At 43.0% G+C, this 20,332-nt stretch overlaps 1 protein-coding gene across 1 annotated transcript; it reads right to left on the minus strand.

Moving 5' to 3' along the window:
* Nucleotides 1–245: 245 nt before the first annotated feature.
* Nucleotides 246–19,987, minus strand: LOXL1 (lysyl oxidase like 1). Its single transcript, XM_018554638.1, has 7 exons — nt 18,978–19,987; nt 18,554–18,662; nt 7,254–7,391; nt 4,194–4,350; nt 3,936–4,031; nt 3,381–3,496; nt 246–438 (listed from the first exon to the last, which is right to left on the minus strand). Exons 1-7 carry the CDS (start codon nt 19,921–19,923, stop codon nt 432–434), a joined length of 1,569 nt encoding a protein of 522 aa, XP_018410140.1. The 5' UTR covers nt 19,924–19,987; the 3' UTR covers nt 246–431.
* Nucleotides 19,988–20,332: the final 345 nt, after the last annotated feature.

Here is a 20,332-nt window from a genome sequence, read left to right on the forward strand (position 1 = left end):
GGCAGTAAAAACCCTTCCACACTCTATCCAAAATGAAAAAAACATTTGTCTGGGTTTGGGATTCAAGTGTTGTAAATGAGGAATGAATCCGTCTACACCCACTATGGAGTATTTATGATTTGGGGTTTGTCTTACTGTAACCTGTGTTTACTTTGCCTCTTCTGTAAAGTAAATATAACAGCAGAATATTTCTGTGTGGTAAAACACTCTCCATGTGTGCAAAGAAGTCACAACGTTTCCATCTGATGCGTGACATTGAGAAAAATGACAGAATTTATTTCATTGGTCAAACCACAAGGCACTTTTACACAAGTATTAATATGAACTCTAGTGTGTGCTTATCAGGAGAGGGAGGGAAGGAAGGATGGAGATTTGTCTGTACGTTGTAGGATTCAGTGAAATCCCCCACGAATAATATTCTTCAGTTTTGCTCAGAACCTACAAAAAGAAAAAAATATATATTAGCTGGGCAAAAGGAAGAGGAAAGGTGGAAACTGCTGGTGGGAAGAATGCATTGTACACTGCGAAAGGTATGAGTGAAAATAGTTATTCATAACCACATAACAAGGGAGCTGGTGGAATGAATGCTTCTCATTCAGAGACTGTCATTTATTTTACATTCCGTTGTTTATAGTAAAGATTTACATGTTCACAACATTAAATTAAAATACATTCTAACATAACCTAAGGTTTAAAAGTAGGGATGCACCGATACCGTTTTTTCCCGTATCGAGTACAAGTAACTCCCGATTAGCAGGGGAGCCGTCTCCATGCTTCCTCGTCACCAGGTGACGAAAAAGCTTGGAACTGGATGTCTGTCCAATCAAGGTGTGTAATGACGCGGTGCCCAGCTTCCAGTTTGGCCAGGAAGCCGGCTCCATGCTCCCTCGTCTTCCTCCCAACTAATCAGGAAGCCGGGCAGCGAGGGAGGGAGGCCAATCAGGAAGCCGGGCAGCGAGGGAGGCCAATCTGGAAGCCGGGCAGCGTGTAATGACTCGCTGCCCGGCTTCCTGATACCGGAAGCTCAAGTATTGGGCTAGGCATCGGAGTATTTGGCTGAGTACAAGTACTTGCCCAAATACTCGGCATCGGCACCGATACTAGTATCGGCACATCCCTAGTTTACACCTCCCCTATCTCTTCACAGATACCACCCTCCACCCAACAAGCCAAGCAAAAACAGCAAGTGTAAAGTGAATTTCTGCTGAGAAATGTGACCAGTGAGAGGCCTCCACGAGTATAGGGAAATCAAGAGGTTTCAAATTGTGCCTTTTTGTGAAATAGTGAAGACTGAAGGTATGCAAACCTTCGGCCATAAGCATTTATTTGACATCACAGCAGTGGGCTTTATGCTGTGCCACCACATACTTGGGTATGGCCAGCATCATTGTTTTGCGTTGGGAGCACGCTAAGTCGCATGCCCCCAGCACTGTGAATGAGATGTCACCGTTAGTTCCCGGTCACAGCATATATCGGGAGGCGGAAGTACGCTGCTCCCAATTGTGACAATGACAGCCAATCACAGTGGTCACACGAATCGGAAGTCCAAGAAATGCCTCCAGAGCTAACAACCCCTTAAAGGGCCGATGGGAGGCAGTGGTAAGGGTTAAAGCTAAACAGCTAAAAACCTTGGGGCTGGTTTCACACCTGCTGTTGGTTAAGTTGCAGTGCCATTAATTTTGAATGTCACCTTAACGCTCTAAAGCAACCCACCTGCGTTGTAACATGGTGGTGCATTAGAAAAAAGAGTCATATGTTTTTAAGCACCTTAGGGTGCAATGACAGCCCATTCATTCATTTACAGACTGCCTTAACAAGACACAAAATATTGTGCGACATTACGCATTAACATGCCGCAAAGATGTATATGGGCCCTGTAAGTTTTTGCCTGTGTTGGCAGTCCATTCAAAATGAATAGGCTTACGTGATGCAAACGGCCCTAACGCATATACATTAATGAACCACAACACAAATTTAAAAAAATCGAAAGTGGGGGTGTTTGTGTATTTTTATACATCTACCTTTTTTTTTCTTAATTACTAGGGAACAAAACCCATGGTGACAGGTCCGCTTTGATGATAAATCAGGTGTTTGATGTCTCATTCACAGACCCCTAATCGTTCCACTAACAGACCCCCGGTGTCTCTTCATTGTGCTGGAGAAAGAAACCGAAGACACACAGTCCTTGATCTCTTTGTCCCCCAGCACAACACTAAATGCAGAAGTGACCATGACTGAACACTTCCACATTTAGGAGATGGTGAACATTATAGTAATGTTTACCATCTCCCAGCTACTCCTGTGCAACTGCTTTGGGGAACATAAATAACATTATGAATGGATGTGATCTATTCATAAAGCTTACTATATTCTCCCAAGCAGCCGCTCACCGACCGCTGCCTTTTTGCTTACATTCCAGCAAACGCCCGCAGCGGCTAACAAAGTGGGATTTGTGAGGTGAATGGATGCGATCAGCAGCAAAGAAGCTGCAGATCACATCTATTTCTAATTACCCCAGGTCCTGGGCATCAAATGGCTGTAAGTTTCTGGTCGCTAAAGCTGATACCATGGAAGGAAGCGTTATTGAGCTGTTCCAGAGTAAGACTTACACCCATTCCTAATACCCACAGGTCCTCGGCAGCAAATGGCTGTAAGTTTTTGGTGGTTTACACTGATGCCATGGAAGGAAGAGCTTATGAGCTGGTCCAAAGTAAGACTTACACCCATTCCTAATTGCCACAGGCCCTGGGCATCAAATGGCTGTAAGTTTTTGGTGGTTTACACTGATGCCATGGAAGGAAGAGCTTATGAGCTGGTCCAAAGTAAGACTTACACCCATTCCTAATTGCCACAGGCCCTGAGCATCAAATGGCTGTAAGTTTTTGGTCGCTGATGCTGATGCCATGGAAGGAAGCATTACTGAGCTGTTCCAAAGTAAGATATACACCCATTCCTAATTGCCACATGCCCTGGGCATCAAATGGCTGTATGTTTGGATGAAAATGGATGAAAGCGTTACTGAGCTGTTCTGACATAAGACATCCATGGCAGTAAAAGGGTACAGCATATTATAACAATAACAATCATGGAATGAATGTGACAAGCAAACTTTATATTTTTTACTGCTCTTCCTTATAGCCATAGCCTTATATCCTTATATCCCATAGTTGTCATAAAAGTAAACAAAAACCTGATCTCTAATCGGATCTCTGCCAAAGAATGGTGGATCTGAATGTTGTTAGTACTGTTAGGTAGTTGTTAGTTTATGCTCTGGAAAGACAACAAAAACATACAGGTGAACATTGCAGAACAAGACAGATGTATTAAAATATTAGGAATATTGGGTGAGCGGACAAAAGAAAGAATAAAAGAATGCTCACTGTGTGATACGACAGTTTGTGGCTGACACATATCGCCCTGTATAGTGGATATTGCAGCGCACCACATTATTGGTAAAATCCGACTCCAGCACTAGATATTTGGGATTCACCACAACCTACAAGACAGAAGTTAAAACAGTTAAATATGTGAAAACAGGTACGTATTACAGGGTCAGTCTTCACAAAACTGGTATTTTATTTACGGATAACCTCTGGTGGGTTAAATCCCCCGTCTAATAGTGTTTTATCTTTTTTTTATATTCTGCAGGAACTTCACATCCAATAAGATCTCCCAGCAAGAGCTCCCTGCTCCGCCCCTTAGATGGAGGTTTACTAATTCTGATGCATTGTCTGATATGTAAATTAAATACAAAATGCACCAGGAGAGATGTCCTCTCATAAAGAATCCCGCAAATGGCAACCTGACATCTAATCTAGTGATCCTCAGTGATATCGGTATATCCACCATCTGTCGTAAACTTAAATATCTTTTGGGTGGACTGATCCTTTTAATTACACCAAAAACGACATTAGTGGCATTTTACATGAAGTTACCTTGAGTATGTAGTTTCCTGGCTTCACTTCAGTTATATCGATCCACTGGCAGTCAATATCCGCGTTGTATGTGTCATAACAGCCGGGACTAAGACCCTGAATGAGGGGCACAGATTGTCACTGTTTGAGATAAAAAAAGAAGAGGAAGAGAAAGAGGAAAGCGGTTTTTGAAAGGAAAGGAGTTACAGAAGGTAGTAGCAGGATCTGAATTACTTAGTGTACCAGGTCTGCATAACAACAGCAATCAAAGTTACTCACTTGAGTGTGCGAGGTACATGCATATCTTTTGAGATTCCCAAAGTCACAGGTTGTATCCTCTAAACAAAAGCTAGCCTTATGTCCCTCTGCTACTTTTCTCCCTGTTGTTGCATCCAGTAGGTCATAATGACTGAATTCATCCATGCTGTGATAGTGTCTGTAATTGAGAGCTTGCATGTCAACACTTGAAATCATTGTTTTCTCTTTTGTAGCTAAGTAACTATTAGAAACACATTTAAGGGGATTACAGTTTCTTCCATAATCTCATATTGAATTCTGAAGTATATACAAACAGTTCTACACAAACTAGGTAACCTGTGTAGCCAGTGAAAAGTTATCAATATATCTGTCTCCACCAAACACCATAATATAAAAAACAAGGGTTTACTGGCAAAACAGCACCACGCTTGTTTCCCTTCACGGTGCTTTATATTTGAATAACTGAAGTTGTTTTGGGGGGGAAATAGTAAATAAAAGCAGATGTTTATCCATATACGGAAATGAGCATGAAAAGCTGCACTACAGAAGATGGGACTCAGGGGAAACAAACGATATATTTTTTCGCACACTTGTTACCATGCTTTACACTTCACTTTATATGTTACACACGTTTTACACTTAACTTTATTGTTATCACATAGGGGCTGACAGGTCCTCTTTAGCGAGACAGTACGGGTCTATTAGATCTATTTCACCTTTGCAGCCCATTGAAGCTGATTAAGTACAGTGACCCCGGAAGTGATAAAATCATTGTTGCTTCCATGTTCATTCAGCAGGGAGGAAACCAGTAGCCATATATTTGCTGGTCTCCCTCTCCTCTCTCCACCAACACCAGCCATAGCTGTCCTGGGCCCACAGGAGGGTCAGCAGAACCCAGGATTGATTGTGAGGGATGTCTGGCGGGGGGATGTATGGCTAAGGAAGCATAAACACAGCAAAAGTGTTAAAGGATATGTATAGGCTAAACTCTTTTTTTAGATGGAGTATGTATGTGTCCAGTTTGGAAGATTTTTCTTTACTTTCTGCCCTAGAGATGCAACTAAAACTGAGGGGAAATCAAAGCTACTAAAATTCCCCTCTTAGACAGTGATAATTAGAACAGATATTCTAATTGGAAGATTTACCCTCACCTTCTGTGCTGGTGAAAACTGTAACATTTTGGATTTCCCATCACTTTCTGTCGTTTTGAAAATAACCACCAGGACACATGGAGATGGTGAATGTTCCCAGTGAGAGCACAGATGAGAATAAAAAAAAAACTGACAAGGGTTCTAGCTTAAGACTCTAAGCTCTAACACCCATGCAGATTCACACTAAGCATACTTAATAAAAGAATCCACTACTGATACTACGTTGTTCATATCTAGTATGTAACCTTAATACATACCTGTATATACTTATTATGTAGAACGGTTCCCTATTTATATGAAGAATATAGTACTCTTTTGTGTGTTTTTGTTTTTACAACCCTTTAGGTACATCAATAACAAGCAACCCTGAAGCAACGTGAGGTAAGGGATACCTCTGAATGGACCCTGAAAGTACCGGTTATAAACAGCCATTTGTAGTAATCTGAATATGCACTTTTAAATTGTAATAATAGTACAACCCTACAACTTTTGTATTTGATTTTTTACTATTCTCTTGTCTTAACTCTTTGCCAGGGCAGAAGGGTCAGCGTGTAAGACAATCCTGTCTCTTGCCTAATCTCTATGATAACTCCACTCGCCCAAAGGATAAAATTCAAAATATTAACAATCACTTATAAAGCCATCCACAACTTTGCCCCCCGCTATATCTCAAACCTGGTCTCAAAGTATCCACTCCGTCATCCAAAGACATCCTGCTTTTCAGCTCCCTTGTCAACTCCTCCCATACTCGCCTCCAGGACTTCTCTATAGTCTCTTCCATCCTCTGGAACTCTTTACCCCAACCTGTCTGTCCATCTCCCACCTTGACTGCCTTCAGGTGTTCCTTAAAGACTCATCTCTTCAGGGAAGCCTACCCCACCTCAACCTAACCACTGAACCATCACGTTCTAAAACAATCCATCCCCTCACAGCTACCTCCTACCGTATCACTTCTCCCTCCCTTTTAGATTGTAAGCCCTCATGGGCAGGGCCCTCCTTACCATCTTGTCTTCAATTGTGCTTCTAATGTCTCCCTTATATTGTAAAGATTTGCGCAAACTGTTGGCGCTATATAAATCCTGTATAATAATAATAATAACAACAAACACATTAAAAACTATCAGCATTAAATAAGAAACTTTGTTAACTGATAATGTCACTTTTTAGTGCATGGGTACCATGCAGCCATACACTGAGCTAACATTTTTGTTCAGATGGGGAAAGAATACAAATGCATAATAGCAGGGATGCACTGATGCCGGTTTTTACCTATATTTTCTTTCGGTACTTGTCGATACCAGAAGTCCCATTAAGGAAGCCGGGGGGCATGTTATGACTTGCCGACCTGCTTCCTATTTAGCCGAGAAGCCGTCTCCATGCTCCCTCGTTACCAGGTGACGAGGAAGCATGGAGCCGCCTTCCTGAATGGCCAGCTTCCGGACCAATCAGGAAGCTGGGAGGCGAGTCATTACATGCTGCCCGGCTTCCTGATTGGACGGAAAGCTGGCTCCATGCTCCCTCGTCACTTGGTGGGGCCTGGTGATGAGGGAGCATGGAGCCAGCTTCCTGGCCAATCAGGAAGCCGGGCAGAGTGTAATAACTCGGCGCCTGGCTTCCTGATACCAGAAGTTCCTGTATTGGGATAGGCATCTGGAGCATTTAGGCGAGTACGAGTACTCACCCAAATACTCGGTATCAGCACTGATACAGATACTAGTATGGGTGTCTGTGCATCCCTACATAATAGCATATACACCTATCCCTGAGAAGTAAGGATGTCCTATTAAAACAACTTAAGGGAGGCAATTCAGATTCTTACAAATGTATTTTATACTTTAAACTTGGTACCTGGATATACATGTGTAGATGACTGTCCCTGGGTATATTTAAACAAACAGTTGTACTTTCGCCATAAAACTACAGTACTCACTGATGGCAGCTGTGCCACTCCCATGCTTGGCGTGGTCGCGTAGGCAAAAAGTCACCCGTTCCCTGGTTCTTCACTCTTTGTGGGAATCGAAGCAGAACTCTCACATCATAATCTGAAGTGTCCGCTGCATATGCAGAGCTGTAGAGACAAAATACAGCTATAAACAAGTTTAGAATTTCTGGGGTAAACCATAGTTGCCTATAGTATATTTATGTATATTTTCTTTATATTCAATCTCAGCGTGCATTCCCATTTCAGTGGGCTGTCTATTGGCTATAGAATTTACCCACTGCCTGCTGTCAATAACAAGGGAGGCAGACCTGAAGGGGAACTAGTTTCTCAGAGTTTCCCATCAGGTTCTGCCCACTGTTAGCATTATTGGTTGCTAAGAGGCTGTCGGCTATGCGGCAGCCAGGACTCATCCCTGGCTCCATTCAGCTACCGGCAGATGGAGGTTCGGCTTGGCAGATCACCTATTTAGTTCATCCATTCATTGAACCCCGAAGACAAACAACATTTGGTCTGAACCTGGGTTCAGGCTGTACCAGGAGCTCATCCCAATTCTTCATGGAGATCAGCATTACTGTAAATGTAGAAAGTAATGAGTTGTTTATACAGAAACATGTCTTTTAGATTTGTTGGCCCTTTACTTCTTTTTGTCTGGCATTTTTAACCAGATGCTTAATAAAAGTTACTTCCTTTCACACGCTGATGTAGCAATAGACTTTCAACCAAAATAAAGTTTCTCACAGACACAGACGCATTATTGCGAAATTACACATAACATTTGGAATGGGATAGACAAGATCTACCCGCTCAACGAACACTGAAACCATATCATTTTCCTTTTAAACTTCATTCCACAAACATTCCACAGTTCCCAAACAAAGAAATCTCTGCTAAGGGAAAAATGTAGACTACCATAGCTGCCACCTTCTTAGCTGTCTAGCTGTCTCTGCTTCACTGACCCAAACAAGATGGTGCAAGTTAAGTCAGAATTCTTGATCTGCATTGCTAATATCAAGTCAATGATTTGAAGAGCTGAGGCGACTAAATTAGCATGACAGCCAGGGAACTAGCAAAGGCAAGTCACATATTTCACTCCATACAGGTTTCCTTTAACCTTTTTGTGGCTAAAATGCATTGACGTTTTTGCCCAGACCCAATTTACATCATCAGTATGTGTCAGTTACCTTGATTATAACTCTAATTTGTCAGTTTGGGAGTCTTCGAACTAGAAACACACATCGGTACACAATTTGAGTTCTCTGCTGCAATGTTAATGTTTGAAATGAATGTACGAGCCCTTAAAAAGATGTAGTACAGTCATGAATGGTTAAAAGGTTATGTAAACCCTTTATATTAAACTTCCCCTATTTTGTCTCTTACGATTTGTTTAATACACCATTAAAATAAATAACCAGTGATAGACAGAACCTGACAGAAATCTTGTAATCTTGTAAGCCTAAAACATCCCAGTGGTCTTTGCCTGTGCTGCACTCTTATCAGTTACATCATTCTCAGCTTTTTCTGTGGACTACAGAACCTCTATCTCTGTGTTATGGAAAAGAGGAGAGAGTGGATGTTCCGAAGTCTTGTCCTAGGGTGACCAAAGTGCTTCTCCATAGAACTGTGTACAGTAAGAAAGCTTTGTTACCCTAGGACAGGGCATGTGTTACTGGCAGGATTAACAGGTGCAAATAAAGGGAAACAAGCCTGGACAAAAGAAAACTAATGCAGCCAACACAACTGGTAAATTGAAGTACACTAAATTTATGTTCTTAGGTTTAGATACACTTTCAGTGGAATTTATGTAACATGAAAGTTAAATCACAATGTACTACATGTAAAATAACAACATCCACCAAGAAAGGCCCAAAAAAGGCAAACTCCTGTTACTTTGTGATGAATTCATTCAAGCACAAATGTGTTTGGGAGGGGCGATAAGTAGATAATAAAATATCAATACATTTTTTGACTACCAGACTTTGTCTTACTTAAAAGGCAATCTAAAATCCGCAAATAATCACCTCAGCTCCAGTGATGCAAAGTCCGTGAGCTCCCTTGCCAGTGTCAAAACCTTTACCTCAATCAGCTGCGAGGTCTTCAGCCATCTTGATTGCCCTGGGAGGAATGACAGAACTCCCAGCCGCATGGGACTTCATTAATTCCGGCACCATTCTAAAGCTGCCCATACACCTTACGAATATCGGCGGATTTTTGTATGCGACCGCGTTTTTGTCCGATATTCGTAAGGTTGATGGGGAGTGTACAACCGCAAATACTGTACAATCGATCGAGTTTTGACTAACCAGCAGGGTAGAAAACTTCGGTCGATCGTACGATTTTCGCAAGGTTGGTGGCGTTTCCGTACGTCAAAATTTGTACGATTTACACTGCTCATGCGCAGACGAAAATACGTGCGGTCGATTACCGCAATTCGTCCAGGTGTTTTTTTTAATTACTGCTGATTCAACCTTGCGATAATCGGGGCAGTATGGGGCCGTCATACGAAAATCGTACGACGGTTCGGACGAAAAGTTTCGACAGATGATCGCAAGGTGTATGGGCAGCTTAAAGAACATTGTTAACAGGCGGGTTGATTGAAAACAATAAACAATCTTCTTTAAGGTGCCCATACACTGTACGATTATCGTACGATAATCGCTGGAAATCCCGCGATCGTACGATAACCGCAAAGTGTATGGAAGACGTGCGACCGTTTCTACTGTACGGTCGCACGTCGTCCGTCGAACAAGCAGGCTGGAAAACCCAGTGGGTTAGTGGCGTGCTTGTTCGACAACTGCCGAACGGGCCGGTGTGCGCACGTGCACACTGCCCGTTCAGCATTGCAGTCATCGGAAGCCCACCCCTTAGCAGAGCCGGCATGCAATGTTTGCAAGTACGATCTGCCTGTCCATGATGGGCAGATCGTACGTTTTTTTAATTACTTTACAACCCTCGCAAGACAAAAGTCTTGCGAAGGTTGTACAGTGTATGGCATCCTTTAAAATAGTGCCGGAACGAATGAAGTCCCATGTGGCTGGGAGTCCCATGTGGCTGGGATTCCCATGTGGCTGGGATTCCCATGTGGCTGGGATTCCCATGTGGCTGGGAGTTCTGTCATTCCTTTAACTCCTTTTAAATTAGAGCTGGAGCAGATTTTTTTTCATAAACTCAGCTCTGCCTGGTATTCATGCCCTCAGTAAAGGGCAAGAGTGAATGCATGATTTTCACACATTATAAATATTTAATTCTTCCTGGTCTATTTCTGGCTGTGTGACAGGATTTAATCGGAGTAAAAAATAATTGCACTTAAGCCTCAAAAGTAAAATATAACAAATGTGTATGTCTACACACAAAGAGTACATAGGTTTGTGCCTTCAGTGAACTGAAACATCTGGTGTGAACCCTTCTGCAACAATACCTTTCTGACTGATAACTGTAATCATTTTGTGCAGATGGCAAAAAAAGGGAACTGCATGTGTCAGTTCATTATAAATGGAATTTATAGTAATTGTTACAGTTTGGATACAGTGGGCTTCTTTCTCACAGACACAGTAGAAGCAAACACCTAATCTTACACATACATGACAACATTGACCTTCCTCTTCAGTTCACTGCTGCATACGTTTGCACCAACCCGCTGAAATGTATAGGTCATATGTATCCTGCAGGGGCAGGGGAAAGTATACTCCTCAGGAAGCCTTTTATTGCTCTCTAAGAGACGTTCGCTGTAACTGTAGCATGAACATGTGAAAGTAGTATGGAGACAATTTAAAGCTGAACTCCCAAAAAATAGTTTTTATGATATATGCTTTGTAAAAATAAGTCACTTCTAATGATGGGTGTCCCATATGTGGGGATGCTGCTGGGTTACATAAAACTCTGAGGCCTCGTTCACACCAGACACAGTGCGTTCCGGCCCGATTCTGACCAGAAAGCACAGCATTGCAGCCGGCTCACCATGTTGTGGGGCAGGAGGGGGCGGTCCATTGAAGTGAATAGCACCGTAGCCACGCCCTCCAGCCGCAATGCGATCGGCCGCAGGGGAGAGCAAGGCACATTATGCCTGCGGTCCGAACAAAATAGTGCAGCATTTTGTTCGGAACGGACCGCAGGCATAATGTGCCTTGCGGTCCCCTGCGGCCAACCTCATTTCGGCATTGAGGGCGTGGCTACGGTGCCATTCACTTCAATGGACCGCCTTGCCCCACAACATACTGAGCAGGCTGCAATGCGATCCAGTGTGTTCTGCCCAGAATCGGGCCGGAACGCACTGTGTCTGGTGTGAACGAGGCCTTAGAGCTAGTTCGCACCAGATGCAGTTGTGATGCAGTCCGTTCAGTTTGGCTGCTGCAGCCAAAATACATCACATTGCTTTACTGTGTGATTTCCGGTGCTCTATTCACACCATTGCAGTCCGTTCTGGTGCAGTCAGAAAAAAGATTGCTTACCCTATTTTAGCTGCATCGGATAGCAACGAAACGCATCAAAACACATCAAAAATGCATGCAAATGCACTGGAACGCACCAATCCCATTTCAAGCAAAGAAAACTTGCATCAATCGCGGTAAAATCACTGTACAATCGCAGTAAAATCGTTGTACAATCACGGTAAAATTGTGTCAAAACGCATTGCAGCTGCACGCAGTTCTGGTGTGAACTAGCCCTCAGGGTCATCATATACGTTACCATTTGAACGTCTTTGTACAATAAACTTTAGATTTACCAAAGCTATGTAACATGAGGACCTACCTAATCTATCCAATCAATTTGTATCTATTCAGGCAGGCTCTGACGCTACATACTTGTTGGTAGTTTTAAAGGAGATTGTACAATCAGGATGTAACATGTATGGTGAGCTTTACTTTCATTCATCCCATCAGTAATGAAAGCGTTGAACTTCCCGTGCTGAAACGCTTGAAAAGTCCTGGCTCTCATACCATGCATACAGTGAAGGATAGTGGGTCACTTACACTCCACCATGTCAATTCACCATAGGTTTTGCATTCTTTTCACAGACTACAAGGTGTTCCATGATTGGACGAGAGGAGGGGAAGGGGTGGATAAATGTCACAATCTCCCCTCATCCAATTAGAGAATCAGTAACACATACATCAATTTATCACAGGGAGGCATGGTGGGGGGAAGCACTGATGCTGAAGTGTCCATAGTGCATATTCAGCCCCCCAGCCTCAATGGTTGTTAAAGTCTGTGTAGCCCACAGCATCCTATCAATCAATGACAATGTGCAGGCGACAGCCTCCTAGCAACCAATGACGTTGTGCAGCCAACAGCAACCTAGCAACCAGTAAGTAGTGTGGGAGGGGCTGGTGCACAGAAACATGCCCTGCTCTTTACTACTGACATGCAGCATACACACAGCGACCCAACTCTAAGCACTTTAGCCTGTCTCTGTCAACATAAAGTTGGTTTTCATTACCTCCAAAAAGGCAGCAATTCTTTTTTAATTAGTCACAGCCAGAGAAACATATGGTGCGCACATAAGAATCTGCCAAACATGTTGGAACTTATAACAGAACTGTTATTCGGAATTATGAATTCGGAGCAGGATTGTCATTTCCACCAAAAATATATGTTGCTTTTCAGAATATATGTATTTTTCTAAAGTGTGTGTTATTTACAAAAGCATAATTGCCTGCGTTTACTGTATTGTGGGGCAGATAATTAGCAGATTGGGCATTTCTTATACAAGTATACAAACTAGAAGGTTTTTTTTTTAGCTTGTCCTAGTTTCATTAATGTCACTCACAGTTCTGTAAACGCAAGAGTGAGTCTAATGCATTAATAATGAACAGGAACCAGATTACGAAACCTTTGTATGAACTGGCACTAGGGGCCCCATGTATAAAAATAAATCCCAGTGTTTATTCTCCACATTTTTCAATACCAGTGTCAATTATATATATTTCTGTTTACTTATGAACTCTGTGACCGCTGAGGGCTGCAGGTAGAGCTTTACTGAACATCACAAATGAGATATTGAATTATATATTCCTACAGTTACCAAAATCGAAGTACCATAAAGCCCCCCAATCTTCCTATATGGTCCCGCTCCAAAGTATTATGACTAAGCATTATGGTGGGAAACATGTTAAGTTATTCTTTTGCCGTTGCTCATTTGTGCCACTGATTTTCAATAAATCCTCCGGACTATGTAGACTTTTTGAGTGTTGTGGCTCCAGCTGGGCGAAGTGCTCCCAACATGTATGGTGCCCAGGTCCCCAGCTGCCATGGTATATGTTTGCTCCCAACCCCTTCTCCTCAGTGTGTTGTGCAGAAAGATGTTCCACCATATAAAACAGAAAGTGCAGATGGAGCTCTGAAGTCCAGATTTAGACATATACTATTTTTAGATCTTGTATCTTTCTGTTGGCAAAATAAATGTACCATTATCAAAATATGGCAGTTCACAGCTGCCCTACGTTGTGGTCTAGAGTAAATTTGTGTCTAATAAAGGGTTTTATTCAGTTGTTGTCAATTTATGAGGTATAGGGGCCTCAACTGTGGCCTTTGACATCACCCAAGGGACACACATAATGTTGAGTATATGTAGTGCAACAGAGGACAGTCAGAATGTTAGAATACTAAAGAAAATTCTGGTCAGGGACTGTGGACATGCTACAGCAGAGGTAGGCAACCTCGGTACTCCAGCTGTAGTGATACTACAAATCCCATCATGCCTTTGGGGGCCATGCGGGTGGCTCTCACCGTTCTGCAATGCCTCACAGGACTTGCAGTCTCATCACAGCTGGAATGCCGAGATTGCCTACCTCTGCTGTAGCATGTCCACAGTCTCTGACGAGAATTTTCTTTAGTATTCTAACATTCCATCCCCAGCACACAACACCCAGCTTGCTGGCACTGAAGAGATGGAGAAATGCGACCTGAGCTGTACAGCATTGTAGTCGCATCACCCGCCTCCTCTTCACTATCCTACATTCAGAAAATGTCTTCTATTTTTAGGACTGCAACCAACTAATCGATAATAATCGATAATGAAAATAGTTGTCCTTATCATCCCCTAGCACTCTCCTCCTCAATGCTGGGAGGAGGGCACAGCAAGCAGTGGGTGGGTGCAGTAGCCAGCCTGCTATTGGCTTTTGCAATGTGAAATGGCCAATAGCAGGCTGGCTATTGCACCAGCCCACTACCTGCTGTATTTACATTCAGCTGCTATCTGCGGAATCTTGCCACTGGCAGCTGCCATTCCCTGGCTGAAGTTATTCAAGCGCCATGTGCTTACAATACCATTACTCAAAAAATATTATAAAAGGTGGGGAAAAAGTCATTTTTTGTTTCAGCCTGACAAATTCTGCTGCAGGAGGTGCATTGCAGTGCTATTCATTTCAATGGCACCCCAAACGAGTCTCCCACCCACAGTGTGATTGCCCGCACTGGAATGCACGGTACCGCAATACTTTGCGTTTCAGTGCATTGTGATTGCAAAAAAGTGTGCATGCAGTTTCATTCTGAAGTAAACTTTACATTTGTAACACTGACTTTGTGTATTTCATTTTGGATGCTATTGATTTTTTTTTTTTTACCCGATTAATCGAAAAAATTAGTCAGCCAACGAATCGATTATGAATTAGAAAAGAATACAAGACATTCTGTGATTGGAGGAGGAAAGTCGATGTCACATCCCTGCCCCCTCCCCGACTCAAAAAAAAAAAATTCAAGACATTTAGTGAATGAAGGGGGTGGGTGATGCGACCATAGTGCTGTACAGCTTGGGTCATATCTTTCCCTCTCTTCAGTGACCAGAGGCTGGGCATTGTTTACAGGGGACGACGTGCTGCAAGAGAAAATATTTATACTTTGCAGCCACCTTCTGCACACAACACCTAGTTTTTTTAATGATAATTTGCAAACCTAGTGCGGTGTGTAAATTAACATTTTGCACGGAGTGTGGCTTTAAAGGACAACTGTACCTTTGGTACAAGTTGCCCTATAATAAATGCAGCCACCCTCTGAATATAGCCCTCCGGTCCAATATTTACCTTCATCCCTGTTTCAGCAATCCTAACTGTGCAGCCCTGCATACAGCCACGCAGCCTTTCTTCTGAAAGTGTCCCCGCCAGGACCTCTCTATTGTGCACTTGTGAGCCATAGCCTCATGCATACCTATGGGTGAACCATACTGATGGAGGTCTCTAGAAGTAATGCAGAGTATGGTATTTCCCACAGTAATAATTGGGGCCACGGCATGTATGTTCAGGATGGCCAGCCTGAAATGCTTTCTGAAAAAAAGTATATGCAGCTGTGCAGTGAAGTTTATTGGAGAGGTACAAAGGTAAGTATTGGACCAGGTGGGCTGGATTTGGGGGTGGCTGCATTCAATAAAGGACAACTTGTACCAAAGTTTAAAGGCTCTCCTTTAAGATTCATTCCTGGCATTTCTGTCTCTGTGCCTGAGTATGAAACCACACAAAAGTACAGTGGCAGTGGCCACCACTACAGGGGCTTCTCATCCCCCACCCCCTTTTGTTTTGCTGACGAATGGAAACATCTAGGGTTATAAGAATCCAAATAGTAATTAATCCATCAGTGCCATGCGTTACAGAAATATCAGTTTTGGAAATGCTTAGCCTTTAAATGCAACTCACTCCCATGTCCAGATGTTTTCACTGCATTCATTGCACAGTAAATAATACAATAAATAGTTTATAGTTTCATTGTGCCTACTGTATTATATTTTACCATATTATAGAATATCACATTATTAAAGAGCCTTACATTTCCAGTTTGTAATTAGCTGTTTCCATAAAGGATACCTGAACACCAACTTATCTTAGAAAACACTCTTATGAAGAAGTGTGGTCATAAAACACTACCCAACCTGCTGGTAAAAGAGTCACAATAGTTAGCGAGTCTCCCCCCCGCCCCCGTTCACAGTGAGACTCTAGTCACAGCAGGGAAACCTAGCATGGAAATCCACTTTACAACATAAAAAGCAGATTGTAAAGTATTGGCAGTCTTTAAGATTCTTTTCCCTTGATAGACTTTATCTGCCACAAAGAACAACAATCTCACGGCAACTTGAAGGATAAGGAATGACCAATAAAAAGGAATGTGACTTTTGCTGCCAATAAAAATCTCATTGTTTTTTTTTTATAGTTACATAGTATGAGAGGTTGAATAAAGACCCAGGTCCATCATGTTCAACCTTTGTTTGTCTGCATGTGATTGTGCATGTGTGTGTGTGTGTACACGAGTCCCTGTGTGGTCTAGTTTTTAAGAGTACCTGTACCCCTGTATGTTACGGTCTCTGAGGAAGGTATCTAAATGCTTTTTGAATGATTCTATACTCTCTGCTGATACCACTGCTTGTGGCAGGCGAGTTTCACACTTTAACCGCTCTAACTGGAAAAAAAATCCCCTACGCCCCTTGTGGTTAAATCTTTTCTCCACCAGTTTTAGGTGGTGGCCTCTAGTCTTTGTTATGGAGTTTACTGTAAACAGTTTATTGCTGATGTTGCCATCACCACTAAACATTTTGTACATCACAATCATGTCCCCTCTTAATCTCCTCACTTCCAGCGTGAACAAGTTTAACTTTAGTAACCTTGTCTCATAGCTTAGGTCATCCAGCCCTTTAATTAGTTTAGCTGCCTTTCTCTGGACTCTCTCCAGCTGGTAGAGGGATCCGTCCCGGCTGCAGTGCGGGACTGCGTTGTCAGCATTGCCTGCTATATGCTGAGTTTTGGGTCACAGGAGAACATTAGTATATGTCCTCCTGTGACCCTAAAGAGAAATATGGCAACAAAAAGGTTGGGCCATAGTTATCTTTTAAAAACTCTGGCTCAAATAAAAAGTAAAAGTAGGACCCCACCCAACACATTTTTTACGTTTTTGATAGAGAGGAAAGGAGGCACACTTCTGCCAGGTTTTTATTGCTTTCCCTCTTACCTCCTGTTGTGTCACCAGAAGTCAGGAGAAACTTTTAACAGGGAGCAGAGATAGTAATGAAGAAACTTTATTATTAGAGCATGGAAAAGTCAAAACCTCTATCAGGTTTTTGTAGCTGTCTTCGTCCCTCTTAAGTGGACCTTCTTACTTCCTTCTGAGCCACTAAGAGGGGACGTAGTGGGAATTCTCCCCAAACCAGGCATAAAAAAACCTGATGGCAGTTTTACTCTCCTGCTACTTCCTTAGTCTACCCAAACCAAAAAAAAAATATTAGAAAACTCAGAAGAAAAAAAACAACCAAAACATACCTTATAAAAACTTCTAATAGAACAGCCACTTTAGAAAACATGTTACTCAGATCATAATTTGGATGGAGTCAACCTGTAGCAGTGAGATGATCTGCTTAAAGTCATACTAAAGTCAAAAGGTTTTTAAGCTTTGTCAAATGCTGATTAAATCACTTACAATGGATGCTGCTTCTTGATGTTTCATAGTTTTAGACTCCTGCAGAATCAACTGGTCCCCTGAGCACTGGCCCTGATATTCTGTTTTAGGGCGGCTCCTATCCCTTGCAGGGTCCGGTAAAGCCACCCTTGTGTGTGCTAGTAAGATATTTGTCTCCACGAACACACAGACATATCAAGGCAATCCACTTCTCTGCTCCCCACTGCTCCCTTCTCCTTCCTCCCTCCTCTAAGCTAGTAAATGGACAGCTACTGGAGACTGTGCTGTGCCTTATACTCTTGTACTGAACAGAAAGTTCAGTGAAGCCAAGCTGATAGAGTTGGAGCCAGCTGTCTGGAAACGATGACTGTAAGTGCTTGGGTAAAAAGTTAAAGCAATACTATGCTGTGCAAACTATATTTGTTTCATTTGGATTCATTTTTGAAAAAACGATTGAGAGTTTACCACTACTTTAAATACAATTTATTTTTCTCTCCCTATTCTCCAATACTTTGAAATCTGCAGCCTATGAATCCAGTACAATGATGTCCTCAGTGAGGTCCAGGGCACATAAATGTTATTTGCTGGTTAGGCTGAAAGTCTCCAGTATATGCAATACGTTCGCAGATGCTTCTGGTTCTGGCATCTCCAAACTCTTACCAGGCCCAGAGATTGCCGTTTTATATTCAAGTGTTGTACCACCTTATAGGTTCAATCTGGTAAAGCAGGTTGCCAATTTCAATGATATGGCACCTTAATGGAACTATTACATGCAAAGGGCAAGACAGCAAGGCGGTCCCACTGATTACAAGAAAGGAAGCTCCCTCCATGTTAGTATATGGAGAAGTCAGAAACAGTGGAAGTGTTAGTAGTTGCACAATCCAATGTTCTAGAGGAAGCTGTGTTATAGAAGTACATACCTGGAGAGGCATCGCTCCTCTGCAGCACAGCGTAGTGAATACAAATGAGCACGCTGGACATAAGTTGCAGCCTGAACATAACTTGGATCGGGCACCAAATCAGGAAGTCCTGGAATAGAAAATATATTTTTGTAAAACACCTGGTCACATACTACTCACACATTGGCATCAGAATATCTGTCTAGTAGGAACACTCAACCCAATTCAAAGATCTTTACCTCAATTAGACAGCCTACAACGTGGCTGTATTAATCTTTTATGATCTCAGGGAACAATAATTGTCCCTCTACTAGAGAAAACACTTGGAGCTTCCACATGAGATCTAAGTGTATGTAACAGTGATCTCTGTGATTACAATCTAGAAACCATTCCTGCCTCCATAGCTGTTAGTTGTACAGTAATCTCCAAAATTTAGAAAACTCACCTCTCCCAGTCTGACCGCCACGAAAAACACTCCCAACACTGGTTCTTGTTTGTTGTCCTCCTTGTGATTCACTTCCACTGTTTGGGGCACTGGCTATGCGACTCTGAGGTTGGAAAACGTCTGGTCGTTGTGCTCCATAGTACCCTCCTTCACCCTGACTTACTCCACCATATGGTGGCATCCCTGCTTCACTAGCCCCGGTTCCTACACCTGGTCGCACTGGATCACTTTCTACTGGAGTATCACTACCTCGAAAAAGACTGTGAGAAAAGCGCCGGTCAAATGAATCCTGTGGTGCTACGGGATTGGATACTGCTGGTTGCTGTGGAGGTAAGTTAGGGGGGATCCCAAAAAAAGGTGGCTGGGCATATGGTGGATTTGGCTCCTCATAGAAATCTTCATAACCTCCTCCCCAAGGTGGCTGTGCGACATAGCCACCTCCGCCACCCCTGGAATAGCTATAGGTTTCATCATAGCCTTGGGGGTAAAAATCAGGTTGTGCTACAAATGGAGGCTGAGGTCTTGGTACCAACGGAGTTCCTACCGAATTCTGTGAATAAGTCTGCCGTATTCTACTCCCTCCTCCACCACCTGCGGAAGATACAACGCGACTCGTACTTGATGTTTCACTCCCACCTCGCCAGCTATCCGGCACCTGTCCAAAGCCAAATGGGTGACGAGTGTTGCCCCTCACTGTCTGTGATCCAGTTCGAGGCAAAGTGGGTGCCTGGCGGCGGAGATCCACGCCGCTTCGACTCCCATCCAGCAAAACTCGCGTTCCTCCGGCACTTTCTCCTGCTGGCTGGTACTCTGAGCCAGAATTCAGGAGCCGGTAGCGCCTTCCGCTCTCTTCCCACTGGATCATCTGGCCCCAGCCAGCGCCATCCTGCCCAAAAGACAGAGAAAGTCCCGACAAGCATAAACACAGTTGAGCTATAAGGGTCATGTCTGTGCCTTCTCTTCACTGCTAATGTGTAGAATACGTTAGTTATAGTGTCAGGGTAAAGGGACAATGCTAGGTAATGGGGTAATGCTAAGTTTGAGGGACAACGCCAGGGTAAAGGGACAATGCCTTGTTAAAAAGATAATGACAGGTTAAAGGGAGAATGCCCGGGTCAAGGGCCAATGCCTGGTTAAAGGGGCAGTGCCAGGTAAGTGGGACAATGCCAAGTTAAAGGGACAATGCCAGAGTAAAGGGAAAATGCCTGGTTAAAGGGGCAGTGCAAGGGTTAAGAGACAATGTCTGGTTAAAGGGAAAATGTCTGGTTAAAAGGGGCAGTGCCAGGTTAAAGATACAACGCCAGGGTAAAGTGACAATGCCTGGTTAAAGGAACAATGACAAGTTAAAGGGACAA

The sequence above is a fragment of the Nanorana parkeri genome, unplaced genomic scaffold (assembly GCF_000935625.1).
Source record: "Nanorana parkeri isolate BGI_ZX_2015 unplaced genomic scaffold, ASM93562v1 scaffold167, whole genome shotgun sequence".
NCBI lineage: Eukaryota > Metazoa > Chordata > Amphibia > Anura > Dicroglossidae > Nanorana > Nanorana parkeri.